This window comes from Grampus griseus, assembly GCF_964374135.1.
Source record: "Grampus griseus genome assembly, chromosome: 15".
In the NCBI taxonomy this organism is placed as follows: domain Eukaryota; kingdom Metazoa; phylum Chordata; class Mammalia; order Artiodactyla; family Delphinidae; genus Grampus; species Grampus griseus.
Genome location: NC_139009.1, coordinates 34,907,302 through 34,921,831, shown reverse-complemented (window position 1 = coordinate 34,921,831; position 14,530 = coordinate 34,907,302). Strand labels below are relative to the sequence as shown.

General features: G+C 37.4%; 1 protein-coding gene across 1 annotated transcript in view; it reads right to left on the bottom strand.

The window, feature by feature from the left end:
• The window catches only part of PLEKHH2 (pleckstrin homology, MyTH4 and FERM domain containing H2), a 110,600-nt gene that overhangs the window by 49,566 nt on the left and 46,504 nt on the right, over positions 1-14,530 (bottom strand). The window contains exons 7-14 of the mRNA XM_082672362.1: positions 11,195-11,380; positions 8,540-9,489; positions 5,717-5,792; positions 4,296-4,390; positions 3,532-3,676; positions 1,180-1,316; positions 971-1,081; positions 724-810 (exon numbers count right to left, since the gene is read on the bottom strand). Of these exons, the coding sequence (XP_082528488.1) occupies positions 724-810; positions 971-1,081; positions 1,180-1,316; positions 3,532-3,676; positions 4,296-4,390; positions 5,717-5,792; positions 8,540-9,489; positions 11,195-11,380 (1,787 nt within the window). The remainder of the gene's footprint in view (positions 1-723; positions 811-970; positions 1,082-1,179; positions 1,317-3,531; positions 3,677-4,295; positions 4,391-5,716; positions 5,793-8,539; positions 9,490-11,194; positions 11,381-14,530) is intronic.

Below are 14,530 nucleotides of genomic sequence, written 5' to 3'. Positions count from 1 at the left end.
AGCCCAGGCTCTGGACGCGCAGGCTCAGCAGCCATGGCTCACGGGCGCAGCCGCTCCGCGGCATGTGGGATCTTCCCAGACCGGGGCATGAACCCGTGTCCCCTGCATCGGCAGGCGGACTCTCAACCCCTGCGCCACCAGGGAAGCCCGATAGCTTGTTTTTTTTGTTTGCTTGTTTTAACTTAACAAAGGTTTCTAGCAAGACTGGCATTATGTGTGGGTGAAATGGTCAGCAGCTACCTCTGCCATGTGACTCAGTGGGAGCCAGGACAGCCCCTCTGCTCACCAATATCCTTCCCACTTTGGTGTTACAGCCTCTGAAGTTCATACAACTGCCATTTTCCGGTTCTCTATTTAATTGCAAACATTTCTGAATTTAATAGTACATTAAATTATGAATATCTTGTTGGGAATTCATTTATCAAATAACCCTCCCCTAAAATAGCTTGACAGTTTGAGAACAGAAAATGGCTGGGAGGGTTAGTGTGGGGAAAGAACCGTGTAAAGGATCAAGGGCAAAGAAAGTGTAGAGGAGAGTTACTAACATATACTCAGGTTATATTATAGTTTTAACTAAGAAGTCCTAGGGTTTCACACATTTTTGGGGCATCAAACTGACCCCCAAAGGGAATAAACAAACAATTGAACACCCAATTTCCACTCTATTAGCTTACATAATTGAGAACTGAGTTCTGCATGACACAAAAAAAGAAAAAAAAGTACCTGAACTGTTTGTTTGTTATCTCCTCTTAAAATGCTGCAGGATGCACTAAGTTCAATATGGCCCTGGGGTTTTCTGATTACATCACTCTGTATGAAAGGAAGAAAACCAATGCAAAGTGATTACCTATAATAGTCATAATAAGAAATGCTTTGTCTAATTAATTGCATTACATGGAAGAAAATCAATCAGGAGTCTGATTTATAGTTTGAGGAATTCAGTTCTAAATAACAAGCAATTTCCACTCACCGGAGATTTGTAGTAAAGTAATTCACCACCTTTAAGAACAAACCATCTCCGCTTCCAAGTCTTGACTTTACCACTCATTTTTAATAAGTAGCCAGATTTTTCCAGTGGTTCCTAATTAAAGAGATTTTAAAAAAATATTTAAGTTTCCCTTTGGAGGCTCAAACTAACAGATACATTAATGTTAAAAAAAAAACTGATTCAGTGTTTACATTTTTCCCATTATCACTGGAAGACGAGCAAGTTTTCGGGAGCTTCTGCTCTGGCTGTGAGCACTCTACATCTGTGGAGTAAGCATCTGGGGGAATAGCATAATCACTTTCAGAAGCTACAGAAGAGAGAGACACACCTAGATGAAAAAAGAAATAAATCAAGTCAGTATTTAATAATTGGGTGGTCCAAATGCTGACTGTCAGGTTTCTTAAGAAATACAGCTAATCCCAAATCATGAACCTTCCTAGACTAGATGTAGTCCATGAAGTACCTTTAAAGCAGAAAACAGAACTTAAGCATAAGGACTATCATGCAAATCTCCAAGGAAGTTAAAGGAACATAAATAATATTTCGGTATGATTATAAGCACAGCTATTTTTACATATATAAAATGTATGCAGTAGCCTAACAATATCTTTTATTAAGGATTAAAAATATGTGTATTTACATATTGGCATGTAGGCAAACAAATGTTGAACCTTAATTTATCAAGATTTGTACAATCACACTTTACTGCACTTAATTTTTGTAATCATTTTTTTAACATCTTTATTGGAGTATAATTGCTTTACATGTAATCATTTTTAAAGTAACATCACATTAAAAAAGACACACAAGTCCAATACTACTAGTTTACAGATTTTGAAAATCTTTCATAAAAGAGACGCAATAAGACTTAAAGATATAAAATGACTATTTCATTTGCCAGCAGCTCTAATGTAAAATTCAAGGGAGCATTTTTCACAATAATTCACTTGTCATTTTAGAAAACAACTTGCAAGTTGCAAGCCACATTTGGAGAGTCACTACAATTGGAGATTTTGAAAATATTAAATAAAATCAAGGACTTAAGTCATTATTCATTACAGTATGTGGCAATTTTTTAAGTGTTTATTAACATTTAAGGGAAACATTAGGACAATGTCACTATATTATTCCTCTTATTTATTTGACTAAGACAAGTAATGGCTGTGATAATAGTAATATCTTTATTTTTCAAAGAGTAACAGAAATTTAGATCTACAAAGGACCTCAGAGATCATCCTGGTTCATGCCCTCATTCTCTAAGGAGACTAAGGTCCACAGATTAAAGAATTTGTCCAAAGTCAAACAGCTAGGCAGAGGCAATGTTGGAGTGCAAATCTCAGGCTCCTAGCCCCAGGGTGCTAGGGACAGAGCAGAGAACAAAACGAAGAAATTTCTGCCCTCATGGAACACAGATTCTAGTCGGGGGAGACAGACAAAAAACAGGGAGTAAATGCCATGGAAAAATAAAATGTAGAGTGGACTAAAGGGAATAAAAAGAGCTAGCAGTTAGAGAAGGGCAAAGGACTACATTTGAATGGTGTGCTCTGGGTAGATCTCCTTGAGAAGGCAGTGTCTCAACTGGAGGAGGCAAAGGAACATCTGGGGCAAGAATACCAGGTAGAGCAAACGATCAGTGCAAGGTCCTGAACTAAAGGAATGAATGGCATGTGCCGGGAACAGCTAAAGGGTCTGGATGGCCAGAGCTGAGTAAGAGAGAAGAAAGGAGGAACTGAGGTCCAAGACATCAAAGAATCACATAACATGTTATAGTCTTTATAAGAGGTCCTTGCAGTGTTTTGAGCAAAAGTGTGATATAACCTGATTCTGGCTGTCAAGGGGGCAAGGTCATATAGCAAAGGGACTGATGGAAGCCCAAAATATTAAACCTATGAGAGCTGAACAGCTCCTGTTGAAGCTGAGGGGTTTGGGAGTACCTAGGGGTTCCATGGAACACAGTTTGAAAACCAACATACTGTGCTGCATTAAAGGCTTTTGTAAAATACAGATGCCATTTAATGTGACTGGCTCTCTCTGTAACCTGTATGCCAAAAATTTCTTCAAAATCTACAAAAATCATGGACATGCCCAAAGTAAGTTTTTGTTGGTTTCCATCTTAATATCAGATTAACCACCACATTTTTAGGTATATTCTTCTGCCATTTAGCAGTGCAACAAATTTAGCTGAAATAAGTCCATCCTATAAATTATCCAAAATCACACAGTAACTGTAAAAGAAGAACCTAATTTAAGCCAAGTATCTCACTTTATTCCTATAACGAAGTGATCTCTCTTTTACAGATAAGGTAAAAAACAAAAAACAAAACAAAACAAAAAAAACCACTGTCTTGTCTGGAATCACAAAGAGAATTTAAAAGAGAATTAGGACTAAAATATAAGCACCTTAGTCCTAGGTGAATACTCTTTTCACTATGAGTTGAAGGCAGCTCAGATTTTTTTTTTAAAGTCCTATTATAGAGATAAAATTCCCATTAAATATTCTGAATTTTTGGGAGTTGTCTTGTATGCCTGAGACTCTCCCTTACCTCGTTTCATTGCTCTGGGACTGCCTGGCCCACTCCGACTGTGAGAGTCTGACTCTGAAGTCCGGGAGCTGGATCTGGAACTATCTTCTTCCTCTGACCCAGAGGAGTCATCCAGGAATGGGTTGCTGCTTATCTGGGTCGCCTTCTGAAGAAAAGCAAAACAGCCTCCCTGTGTCCATCCTTAAAGTCACCACTCTCCTTAGGTATAGAATGTTTTACCAGAAGTTATGGAATAAGTTTTTTTAAGGAATACAAGAAAATATTTTGCCATTATCAAAGTCACGTTGTTAAATCCCAAATTCCAATTAGCAAGGCATTTGTCAATTATAAAAGATTCCTAAGAACATAAGCCTGTTAATACCTGATGCTACTTTTTTTTCTGATATTTATTTTAATTAGGTACTTCACACAAAGGAGGGGAACCCTGGCAGTGATACAAAGATCTTTCTATATTAGGAGTTTTCATTACATCATTAATACTATTTCCTTTAAACAATTAACAGCTATGGAGGGGGTGGAGACTCACATGTAGCATAACAAAAACGGAGCATATCAGACCTCTAATACTCCAATAAAAATAAATATCTTCTCTAGATCTTTCCATTTCTTCTCTTTTAATAATATGCTAGTGTGAACTTCTAAAACTCCCTTTAAAGGGACAGTCCGTGTAAAATGTCAAGAATGGAATCTGGAGCTTGACTAAACAGTTTCCTTGATTCATCATGAAGAGCCCCACATCTTTAACAGTAACAATAATGAGTTACCCCTTTTAAAGTTGTGTACACTGGGGTTGTCATATTCTTGTATATCAGTGATGTATAAAGTCCTGATGTGGTATAGGAAAGCACTGCAACAGAATCTGAAACAGAAAACAAAATGATTAAGAAAACAAACCTTCTAACTAGTGCTTATGTCTATTTCTTATGAATGTGAATTAGCAAAACTTCCAATTAAAGAGAAACTGGATGAACATACAATATTCACTACACAGTCTACCTGAAGAATTATGGCATTTATGGCAGTTTTAATTATACACTCTCTTACATGGTTCATTATGTCCTCAGGTGTGCTAGTTCCCCAACTAGACTGTAAGCTCTTTGAGAGCAAGGATCTTAGCTTTATTTCTTTGGCATCTCCATCCAGCTCACAATGGGCAGAAATGAGTACAAACACCTGCTGACTGATTCAGTGAGCAGTACCCTATGAAGATATTCTCTGACTATTCAGAGACCTATTACTGACACGTGTTAAAACATCGTCACTTTTAAACCTTTATCAGGTGAACCTCAGATTGAAAGGTTAGAATATATTTCCTGAGTGGCAAGAACAGAAGATAGCTGAAAAGGAATAGAACAACAATAGTCACCTCTAAGATACAGATCAGAGGTAGGATAGGGAGGGGGCCAGTAGAACGAACCACAGAAAAATTTTTCTTTTTATTCCAGACAGTTCTCTGTTGTTTGGTTTTATTTTTCATAATGAACATGCATTGTTTCTATAATAATATTTTGAAAAAAGAAAGAAAGGAGGAATGTGTTTTAAACTCTGGAAAAAGAAGACATAGAGATCAATAGTTTTACAATTTTAAACAGCTGAAACTCCACAGTTTCTTAGCTTTAGCCTCTTTCGGGTAAAAACATGAGGTATTTGCTACATAAGAGTTGAACATCTATGTGCCCCTATACTGAGTAACATGAATTTCAATTTTAAAATATAAATCAGCAACCTCAGAAAGCATTTTCTGGAAGTTGGCAAAGTTGTATTTTTTCCAATGACTTTAGACAGTTAGGAAGTTCTTGGCTAATGAAATGGCAATACAAAATCACTTATTTTTTAAAACATTTTTTATTGTAGTAAAAAACACATAAGAGAAAATTACCACCTTAACCATTTTTAAGTGCATAGTTCATTAGTGTTAAGTATATTTACATTGTTGTGAATCAGATCTCCAACGCTTTTTTATCTTGAAAATCTGAAACCCTATAGCCATTAAGCAACTGCTCCCCTTCCCCTACTCCCCCTAACCCCTAGTAACCACAACTCTACTTTCTGTTTCTATCAGTTTGACTATGTCAGATATCTCATATAAGTGGACTCATACAGTATTTGTCCTTTGTGACTGCTTATTTCACTTAGCATAAAGTCCTCAAGGTTCACCTGCATTGCAGCATGCAAAATCACTTACTTTTATTAACATTCTCCATATTGAAGGCCTCAGACATTCGAATGCCTGATTTGGCTACAGCATAAATTCTGCTTTCCTAATGTAAAAGAGAGATTTAAGCTGGATATTTAAAGCAAAGAAACAATTACTTTCAATACACATGTTTTTCATTTGTGCTTCATTTAATTGTCACCAGAGTACAGAATTATTATAAAACTGTCACCAGTGCCAACTAAAATATGCCACTGTGAACAGCACTGCAGAATTTTCTTCCATCCATTAGTCACTCCATTATTTATCTTTGTTCCCAAATTTTTGCTTGGTATTTTAAATTCTTTTGAACAGACAGGAAAAAAGTAAGAGAAAGCTTATTCACGATCACTGACTATTCATAAATACCACCATTAATATTCCACCATTTCACAACATGGTCAAAAAAAAAAAAAGGAAAACTCTGAATAGCTGTAACATGAAGCCACAAACCATTTATTATCATTGACTAGACACAAATATTATCTTTAATATTCTACCATTCTAGAATATGGTTAAAGAAAAAGAGAAAGCCAAAACTTGAAGTCAGAAAGCACACACAAAGTAACATTTAGTGCTATCACCTTCATATCTCAATGTACATTTCAATGAAGTAGAAGAAATACCTGAGGTCAAATAATAAGTGAATTTGAGAACTGCAATGGAATTTATAGGATCTTGTTCCAAAAGCAGGTTGTTATTTTGCTTTCTCTTCTCTGAGAGAGATTTCTGAAATGGGTACTGGAAGGCTATTGGCCCTGCCCCCTCTGAGAAAAGGGACTCTAGGTTGTCCCTAATGCATAGATCACCATGTCCTGAACTTTGTAACACACCTAACCTGGACAGTTATCTGGATCGGGGCACAGGGGGCAACTAAGGCAGTCCTCTTTGGGACTGCGCTAGACAGGGGCCTGTGTGAGGCAATGGGCAGGAGATCTCTAACCATCTGAGACACTTAAGATTGAAGAGTGGCTGAATGAATCACTCTCACAGCTTCTTTGAGAGTGTGATGGTGAGATACACAGAGAGAGACAAACAACAGAGTGGACAGAACAAAAAGACATATAAAAATAAGGCAGTAAGTGAGGCACTTACAAGCCATGAGAGAGCGAAGGAGAGTAGTTAGCAGTCATGAGAGAAGCAGACAGTCACTGTAGACAGTAGAGGACAAGCTGAGCCATGGGACCAGGGACAGTGGGTATCACCTGTTTTTCTAAGGAGTTGAGCATCAGAGGTGCTCCTGAATCATTACATGCTGTCCTGCTAGAGTGACTACTGTATTTTAGAATGATATTCCAGTTCAATAAGAATGGTCTATGCCTTAAAGTAAACTCTTAAAAATCCTTAAACTCTCATAAATTGAGGTGACTAGAATGTATCTCTTTAACTTGAAACTTGAAAATACCCAACAAGCAGAAATAAAACCTCAAACTTGGCCAGTTTGCTAGAAGGCTTTTGCAAAGCAGTACTACTTTTTCAGGACTGGATAGTTTCAGAAGGCAAGAAGAGAAAAAGGCAAAAAAGTAGTAAAAATGGTTTGCCAAATAAAATGAAAGTGAATGTCTAACCTAAATCTCTGCCAATCTCAACATAATGAAAGAAGCAAAATTTCAACTCCTAACTGCCTAAAGGGTAACATAGTTGGAATTCCAGAGATTCACATGCCAATAATGTCCATTTTTTATGCTATCCAGAGTTTAGTAATAAACTGCAGGCGGTTTCACGTGGACTTTGCAATGAAATGTTCTTTTAAAAGTAAATAAGAGCAGATACATCTCAAGGTCTGAATTTATACTAGGAAAACATAGTTGCCTTCATTTGCTTAAAGTTGCATTGGTCACTAAATAAAAAATAATAACAGAACATGACTCCAAAAACCAAAAAATCCCACAACCCAGATGATTCTCTGGAGGCCAAAGGTTAAATTATGTCAATATGTGAAGGAAAACTTCAATCTACAAAACAGATAATTTCACTTTGTTTCAAATATAGGAAGAATTTTTTTTTAATCTAGAGATTCCTAAGAAGAATCACACAATTAATGGGTTAATTATTATATTAATGGTCAGTGTTTCAATGGAAGAAATTTCAATCTATTCTAGATATACAGGAAGATGCTTTTGGTTAAAGCAATAGATTTATAAGTTCATGAAGAGTAAAATTAAATTTCTCTTAAAGCCAATCAAGTAAATACTTAAGTTCAGAACTTGATGACCAGTAAGTGCCCTCATCCAGAATTTACCCACAAGTATTATACAGTTAGAGAGAGCCCTTCTTCCCCACCCCAATGTTTCCTTCCATGTGGAGGGAGCTCCAAAAATTGAACATTCCTGATCTCTAGCCAGTGATTCCTAGAAGGAGAAACCGGACATGCAAAGCCCGGCACCTTCCCCTCTCCTTTCTATTGAGAAGTAGCTGTGTGCAGGAAATAACCATTTGTTCTTTCTCTAGACTGTAAGCTTTAGAGGAGCTGGGTCTCACTGGATGAGCCTGTGGTGGCTGGTCAAGCGCTACCTGGGCCTGGGTGAATAAATCTAGCTTTTTCCCAGGTGCAGTACTTGCTCCTTTGCCCACCAATTCTCTAAAATCCATTTTATCAGTAATAAAAGTAACATTTTGATCTTGCTTTGTCTTACCCTTCTCTTATTTCTCGACTGGTTCAGGGGAAAGAGAAGGGGAAATTGAATTCTAAAAACTGGGAATTGTCAGAACAAAGCCAGACTGGAAAAGAAAGAAGAAGAAGTGGAGTAAAACCTGAAAATGAGCGTTGAGCAAAAACGAGTGTGTGTGCGTTGCACACAACACATAATTTACCCAAGAGGGAAACCGGTGCAGGGGAGGAGTTGGAGGTTTCCCACAGGCCGCCTTCTTTGCTGAGTTGCAGGTTTCCTGGTCGTCGGAACACGGGGACTCCAGGGAGCCGTAGGAAAATAATCCATCATCACAGCTAGTGTCCATAGTCTCTAAAATTTCTGTACTGTCGCCATCAACTAGATCAAGGTCTGTTTCCTGAGGTCTCAGTGGCCGGATCATGCTTATAGCATTTCTGTTTGTACCAAACATCCTGTCGGAACTTAACTGTGGCTGGCTTAAGTGTCTTTTGGCTAGAGCTACACTTAAGCTGAAAACATTAGGAACCCTTAATTTGGGAAGTGGCAGGCTTGAGGGGGGCACTAGTTCTGTGCCTTTTCCAGTGAGTGAGTTAGGATGCTTTGGACTCAAAGCTGGGGTCAGAATAGGGCTTGGGGTGTTGGCTTCACTCGATGAAGATGAATAATCCAGTCTCTGAGACTGAAATTTTTTATTCAGTTCGTCTGAGGAACTATCGTGCTCCTTTTTACTTGATTCAGAATTTCCCTTTCCGAGAGGACTCCACTGTGCCTCCTGTTGCCAAGAATACAGCTTCTTGTGTTCTGGTCTCTTTATGCCAAAAGTCTCTTCTTCAAATATAGAACTGCTGTCATCAGAGGCTGTCAGATACGTCTCACTGCCCATTCTGCTACACTGGACCCCCTCCTCTGATGTGTGGCTGGAAAGGGTGGACGTATACCTGGACTTGGATCTTCCTTTGCCCCCGTCGTCCTCATCGGAACTCCAGTCACTCCCAGGAGCCCCAGAATTCTGGGATATGCCACCATCCGTCACAAAGCTTGTCCTTGTTTTCTGATTCTGCTCTGAGACACACGGCACTTGATGCAATGTTCTCTGACCTCGGTTGTTTTCTTGAATTTGGTTATCGACAGACTTTTCTGGTATTTCCATTTCTAGAAAAGCATACATTATATTGGCATGCTGCCTTTAATCATACAATCTTTTTGTATGTTTAGCTTTATATAACTACATTGTACAAACTGGAATTTCCACGAGTCAAATTAATTTACATTATCCTTTTTTAGTCATATGCCTTTTTTAAACCCAAGTTTGAAAACTACAAGCTTTCTATAAAACACTGAGCCCTTACACTTCAATAGAATAATATCAAAATGAAACTGCTTTTTACAAAGAAACATGAAGGAAAAATAAAACTGACAATAGTCTAGGGCGAGATAATACGAGAAGTAAAATGAAAAATAAGGCAACACTGACTATCAAAGAAAGCAGCCACTAAAAAAATGAACATCATCATTTATATTTTAGAGGCAAAGACAATGACACCCTCTTTCTACTAAACTTCAAAATTATCATAAATAAATTAAAACATAATAAATATAAAGCTATAGTTTAAAAAAAAAACTTTGTTCCCAAGCTTCACTACATGAAATATGCAAAACCGTAAGGAAAACATACACAAAGAAAAGCTTTATTCACTCTACTTTTGGTTTAATCATAAATATAAAATATGTCTTTACAATAAAAAATAACAGTCTTTAAAAATATCTTTAGATATGGCTTATTATTGTTTATAACATAATTAATAGAACGAACCATTATAAACAGTGAACTAAAAATTTAGATTGAAGAATACAAAAGAAACTTTGAAAACATGAAAATATAGATAGGAGCTTCATAATTAAGGATACAGAGGCTGAACAAATAAACTCCACAATTTGGTATCAGGCAGTTTGTTAAATTTGCAAATGAGCAAGAACCGCAGTACAGGCAACCTCAGCTGAACCGAGCTGTACTCAACTATTAGAAAGTGGGAAAAAAACTAAAATGACGTCTCAAAAAAGAAAAAAAAATCCATGTAATGGCATGAAAACAAGTACCAAAGGAGCCTTCTGAATGGAAAAACATTATATAGTTTTCAGTTTCAAAACCAAGCATAGAGACAGTTCTTAGGGCTATAATTTTTCTCCTTTGGAGGAAGGAAGCAGGAACTGAAAATAGAGAAGATACAAGTTCAAGTCTTTCAAAAATATTTGGGAAAAGTCATACTAGTGGTGGCAAAGCAGCAACCGCAAAATTAAGCAAAATTTAGAGGGGCTTTAAGACTAAAAGAAGGGTAGAAATTTGCACACAGGTCCAAAGTTTAAACATCTGGCAAATATTTTCCTCTTTGAGGCAATAAAGGGAAAATCAAAGCAGTTACTAAATTGTCACCTGGTGTTCTTTTTCTTTATAAGTTTGCTGTGTCACATTTAATTTCATATTGAATATTAGATAATCTTTTTATATTTTAAATAAATAATGAATAGAAAGTTCATACTTCTAAAACTCAGTTAAAGCAAGTAGGTATGACTGTACATTTTAAAATTTTAACTATTACTGCTACCTATTGCAGGAAAAAGTATCAAGAAGGGAAAACCAGTTTTTCCTATAAATCATTGGCAGAGAGTCTCAAAAAACACACAAGATAACTAGATACACAGAGTTAAATGCTGTTTTGCTCTTTAGAAATAGTCTCATAAAACATCAAGTTGTCAGGAAAAAAATAAGGAAAATTAAGCTATCTTTGCATTAATCTTAGCAAATGATTTTTCCTTTTTTAAAAAAATGTCAAAGTAAATTCCTCTAGTCCATAAATACCTTCTATGTCTTTTCCTTCAGTGAACTCAGGTTCTTTAGATGATATCTTGCTCGTTTCCTCAGATTTTACAACTTGAGGAGGACTCCTTGCTCGGGATAAAAAGCACCCAAAAGTCAGACTGCTCAGACGCTGGCCTTCTGTGAGCTTCGGTGTGGAGACAGTGGACAACTTCTTTCCTTGAACTTCTGCAAGATCATTAATCAAAATGAAGATCTGAATTTTTTATAACAATTTGTTAAACAGAGAACCAAAGCATATAAAAATGTGGACAAATCACTCCTTGAACCAGAAAAAAGCCTGAAGTTCATCTTTATTTATGTATAGGAACAATGACCCCTCAATGTCTAGCATCACACGCCAGTGTTTAAAATCTGTTTATATATTCTGAATGCACAAACTATTTTTTAACTGCAAAGAGAAACATTTCTAATCCCTTTAAAAGTATTTAGTTCTCAAACAAACAAACCAAAATCCAGATATAAACAACTAGGAAGTTATAGCTTCTTGCAATGTCAACTACTGGTAAATACCAATCAAGTACTGGTAAAATTTGATTGTTTGGTATTGCTACCAATAGTGAGAAAAAAGGGATTGAGGTCTTGGTTGCCAAGACAACCCAGGAAAATTTAGATGATCACTGGGGCAAATATCACATGATCACTGGAATAACTTTTACTTATCTTAGTTTTTATTTATTTATTTATTTTTTGTGATACGCGGGCCTCTCACTGTTGTGGCCTCTCCTGTTAGCGGCCATGGCTCACGGGCCTAGCCGCTCCGCGGCATGTGGGATCTTCCCGGACCGGGGCACGAACCTGTGTCCCCTGCATCGGCAAGCGGACTCTCAACCACTGTGCCACCAGGGAAGCCCTTATCTTAGTTTTTAGTGTGCTTCTCATAAGAAAGCAGATGAAGGGACTTGGTCTATGGTGACCACAGCATGGAGAGCCTTAATCACTTCCTTAAGGAACAAAAAGGGGAGGGGGCAGTCTCTAGATTGAGAATTTAGACAGCTAGGTGAGTGATTAATCGAGCACCTAATCGAGCACCTAATCATGGGTTTAATTCATCTTCTAGGAATTGTAACATTGCTGCTTGTAAGATCAAAAGCATGGAGATCCCAGTGATAGTAAGAAAAGTTTCCAAAGAAATTAAATTCTCAACTCTAGGAGAGCACCAAAGGGTTAAGTTAAATAGCAACTGATAATTGAGTATAGAAAAATACCTTTATATAGTGTATTCCTTCAGATGTATCTTTTAATATTTTCATGTTGCCATTGCTCACAGAACTAATTCATGATATTTTAGTAATCACATATATACATATACATTTTTAAAGTACTATATTATATCTACATATGTTGTATCTGTTCTTCTCCAGTAAAGCCGAGGTTCCAAGGATCAATAATCCTTAGTCTCCAAGACTTAAAGGCTGCCAGTGAAGACTAGAATTGTAAGTTAAGAATATCAGGGAAACAGTATTTGGTGAAGGGGCTTAATACATCCAGTCTATTTCAAAGAGGGTGAACACCACAAGGACCTAAAACTTTAATTATAAACATGGAATTCCAGATCAACTATAGGAACACCTATTTTTTTCATCATATAGGTAGAGGAAATGTGTGATGTGTGATATAAGAAATAGATTTTGGTCTTCATCCATGGCTCCTGGCACACAGCTCCTAAAACCCTTGGAATGTCCTAAGAGCGATAAAAGTGTCTTTTGTTTTCATAACAAGCCCTTTTAAACACATCTGAGTATGTATTAATGAGGTGATTTCTGGAAAGCCCCTAGATGGCCTCAGGATGGGGCCTGGTTGCCAGGGGAACCAACCAAATCATAAGAGAGTTGGAAATTTCAGCCTTACCCTCCACCTCCTACCTCTGACTTCAGGTGAGGAAGAAAGGGGCTGGAGGTTGAATTAATCACCAAGGGCCAATTATTTCATCAATCATGCATGCTTACATAGTGAAACCTCCAGAAAAACTCAAAAGGATGGGGTTCAGGATGCTCCAAGTTGGTGAACATGTGGAGGTGCTGGGAAGGCGGTATACTTAGTGAGAGCCTGGAAGCTCTGTGCCCCTTCTCCCGTATCTTGCCCCATACATCTCTTCCATCTGGCTGTTCCTGAGTTACATCCTTTGTAATAAACCAGTAATCTAGGAAGTGAACTGTCTGACTGAGTTCTGTGAGCCTCTCTAGCAAATTATTGAACCCAAGGAAGGGATCTTGGGAACCTTGGATTTACAGTCTGTTGGATAGAAGCAGGGATGCCACCCTGTACTTGTGACTCTGTCCAAAGTGTGTGTTTGTGTGTGTGTTCAGTGCCTGCTCGGAGGTGCTGGTGGGTAGTTTTGTGGGGGTGAGGGATCTGGTGCTATCCAAGTAGATAAGTCAGAATTGAGTTAAATTTATAGGACATCCAGTCGGTGTCTGTTGAGAATTGGAGAATTGCTTGGTGTGGGAAAAACGTCCACACATCTCATGTCAGAAATATTAAGAGAGAGAAAACAGGATTTTTTGCCTTAACAAAAGGACAGCAATAGGTACTAACATGCAGTAGACAAAGTGCTTTCACATATCCTATAATCAACAACCCCCCATGAAACCAGTAAGACACTATTACAGTCACCATTTTACTGATGTAAAAAAAAAAAAATTGGAGATATAAACACAGCTATTAAATTGTAGGGCATTAAAGTTGACTTCAAAGTCCAGGTTCTTTCTACCATGCCAGTATTTTTCCAATGCATTCTAGGAAACCCCACGGCTTTATGGAAATGTTGCAGAGGATGCAAGAAATGAAAGAAGAGTCATGGGTGAGACCAAGTCTGCAGAACTCTGGACCCATCACCCAGTACAGGTTTTTTACCTATTTTATCCCTTGAGATTCTATAGGAAAAAAAAATTGTTTAAAAAGGGTTCTGCTGCTAAATAAAAGTTTAAAAAGCACTATTAGGCCATGGGTCTAATAAGCACAGGCTATCCATACACCCTGCTGACTTAACCTCCTCTTCAGCTAAATGTGCACTTGAGTGGCTATCATACGAATAGCATATTAAGTGAATCTCTATCATTAACTCTACCACCCATCCTTTGGCTTTAAAGTTAAAAAGAAAGGAAATAGCCCTAAGCATTAGAAAATGCAAAGAGTTTATTCACATTATAAAATTCTGCTCAAAATATTCAGGTTGTAAGAATTTCAATCACCATTGAGCACAATGCCACAAAATGAAAATAGAAAATAACAAGACTGATTTTTTAAGAAGTAAACATACCTGAAATTAAACATCCAAATTACCCCCTTTGGTTTATTCACTACTGTCTAGCTGTG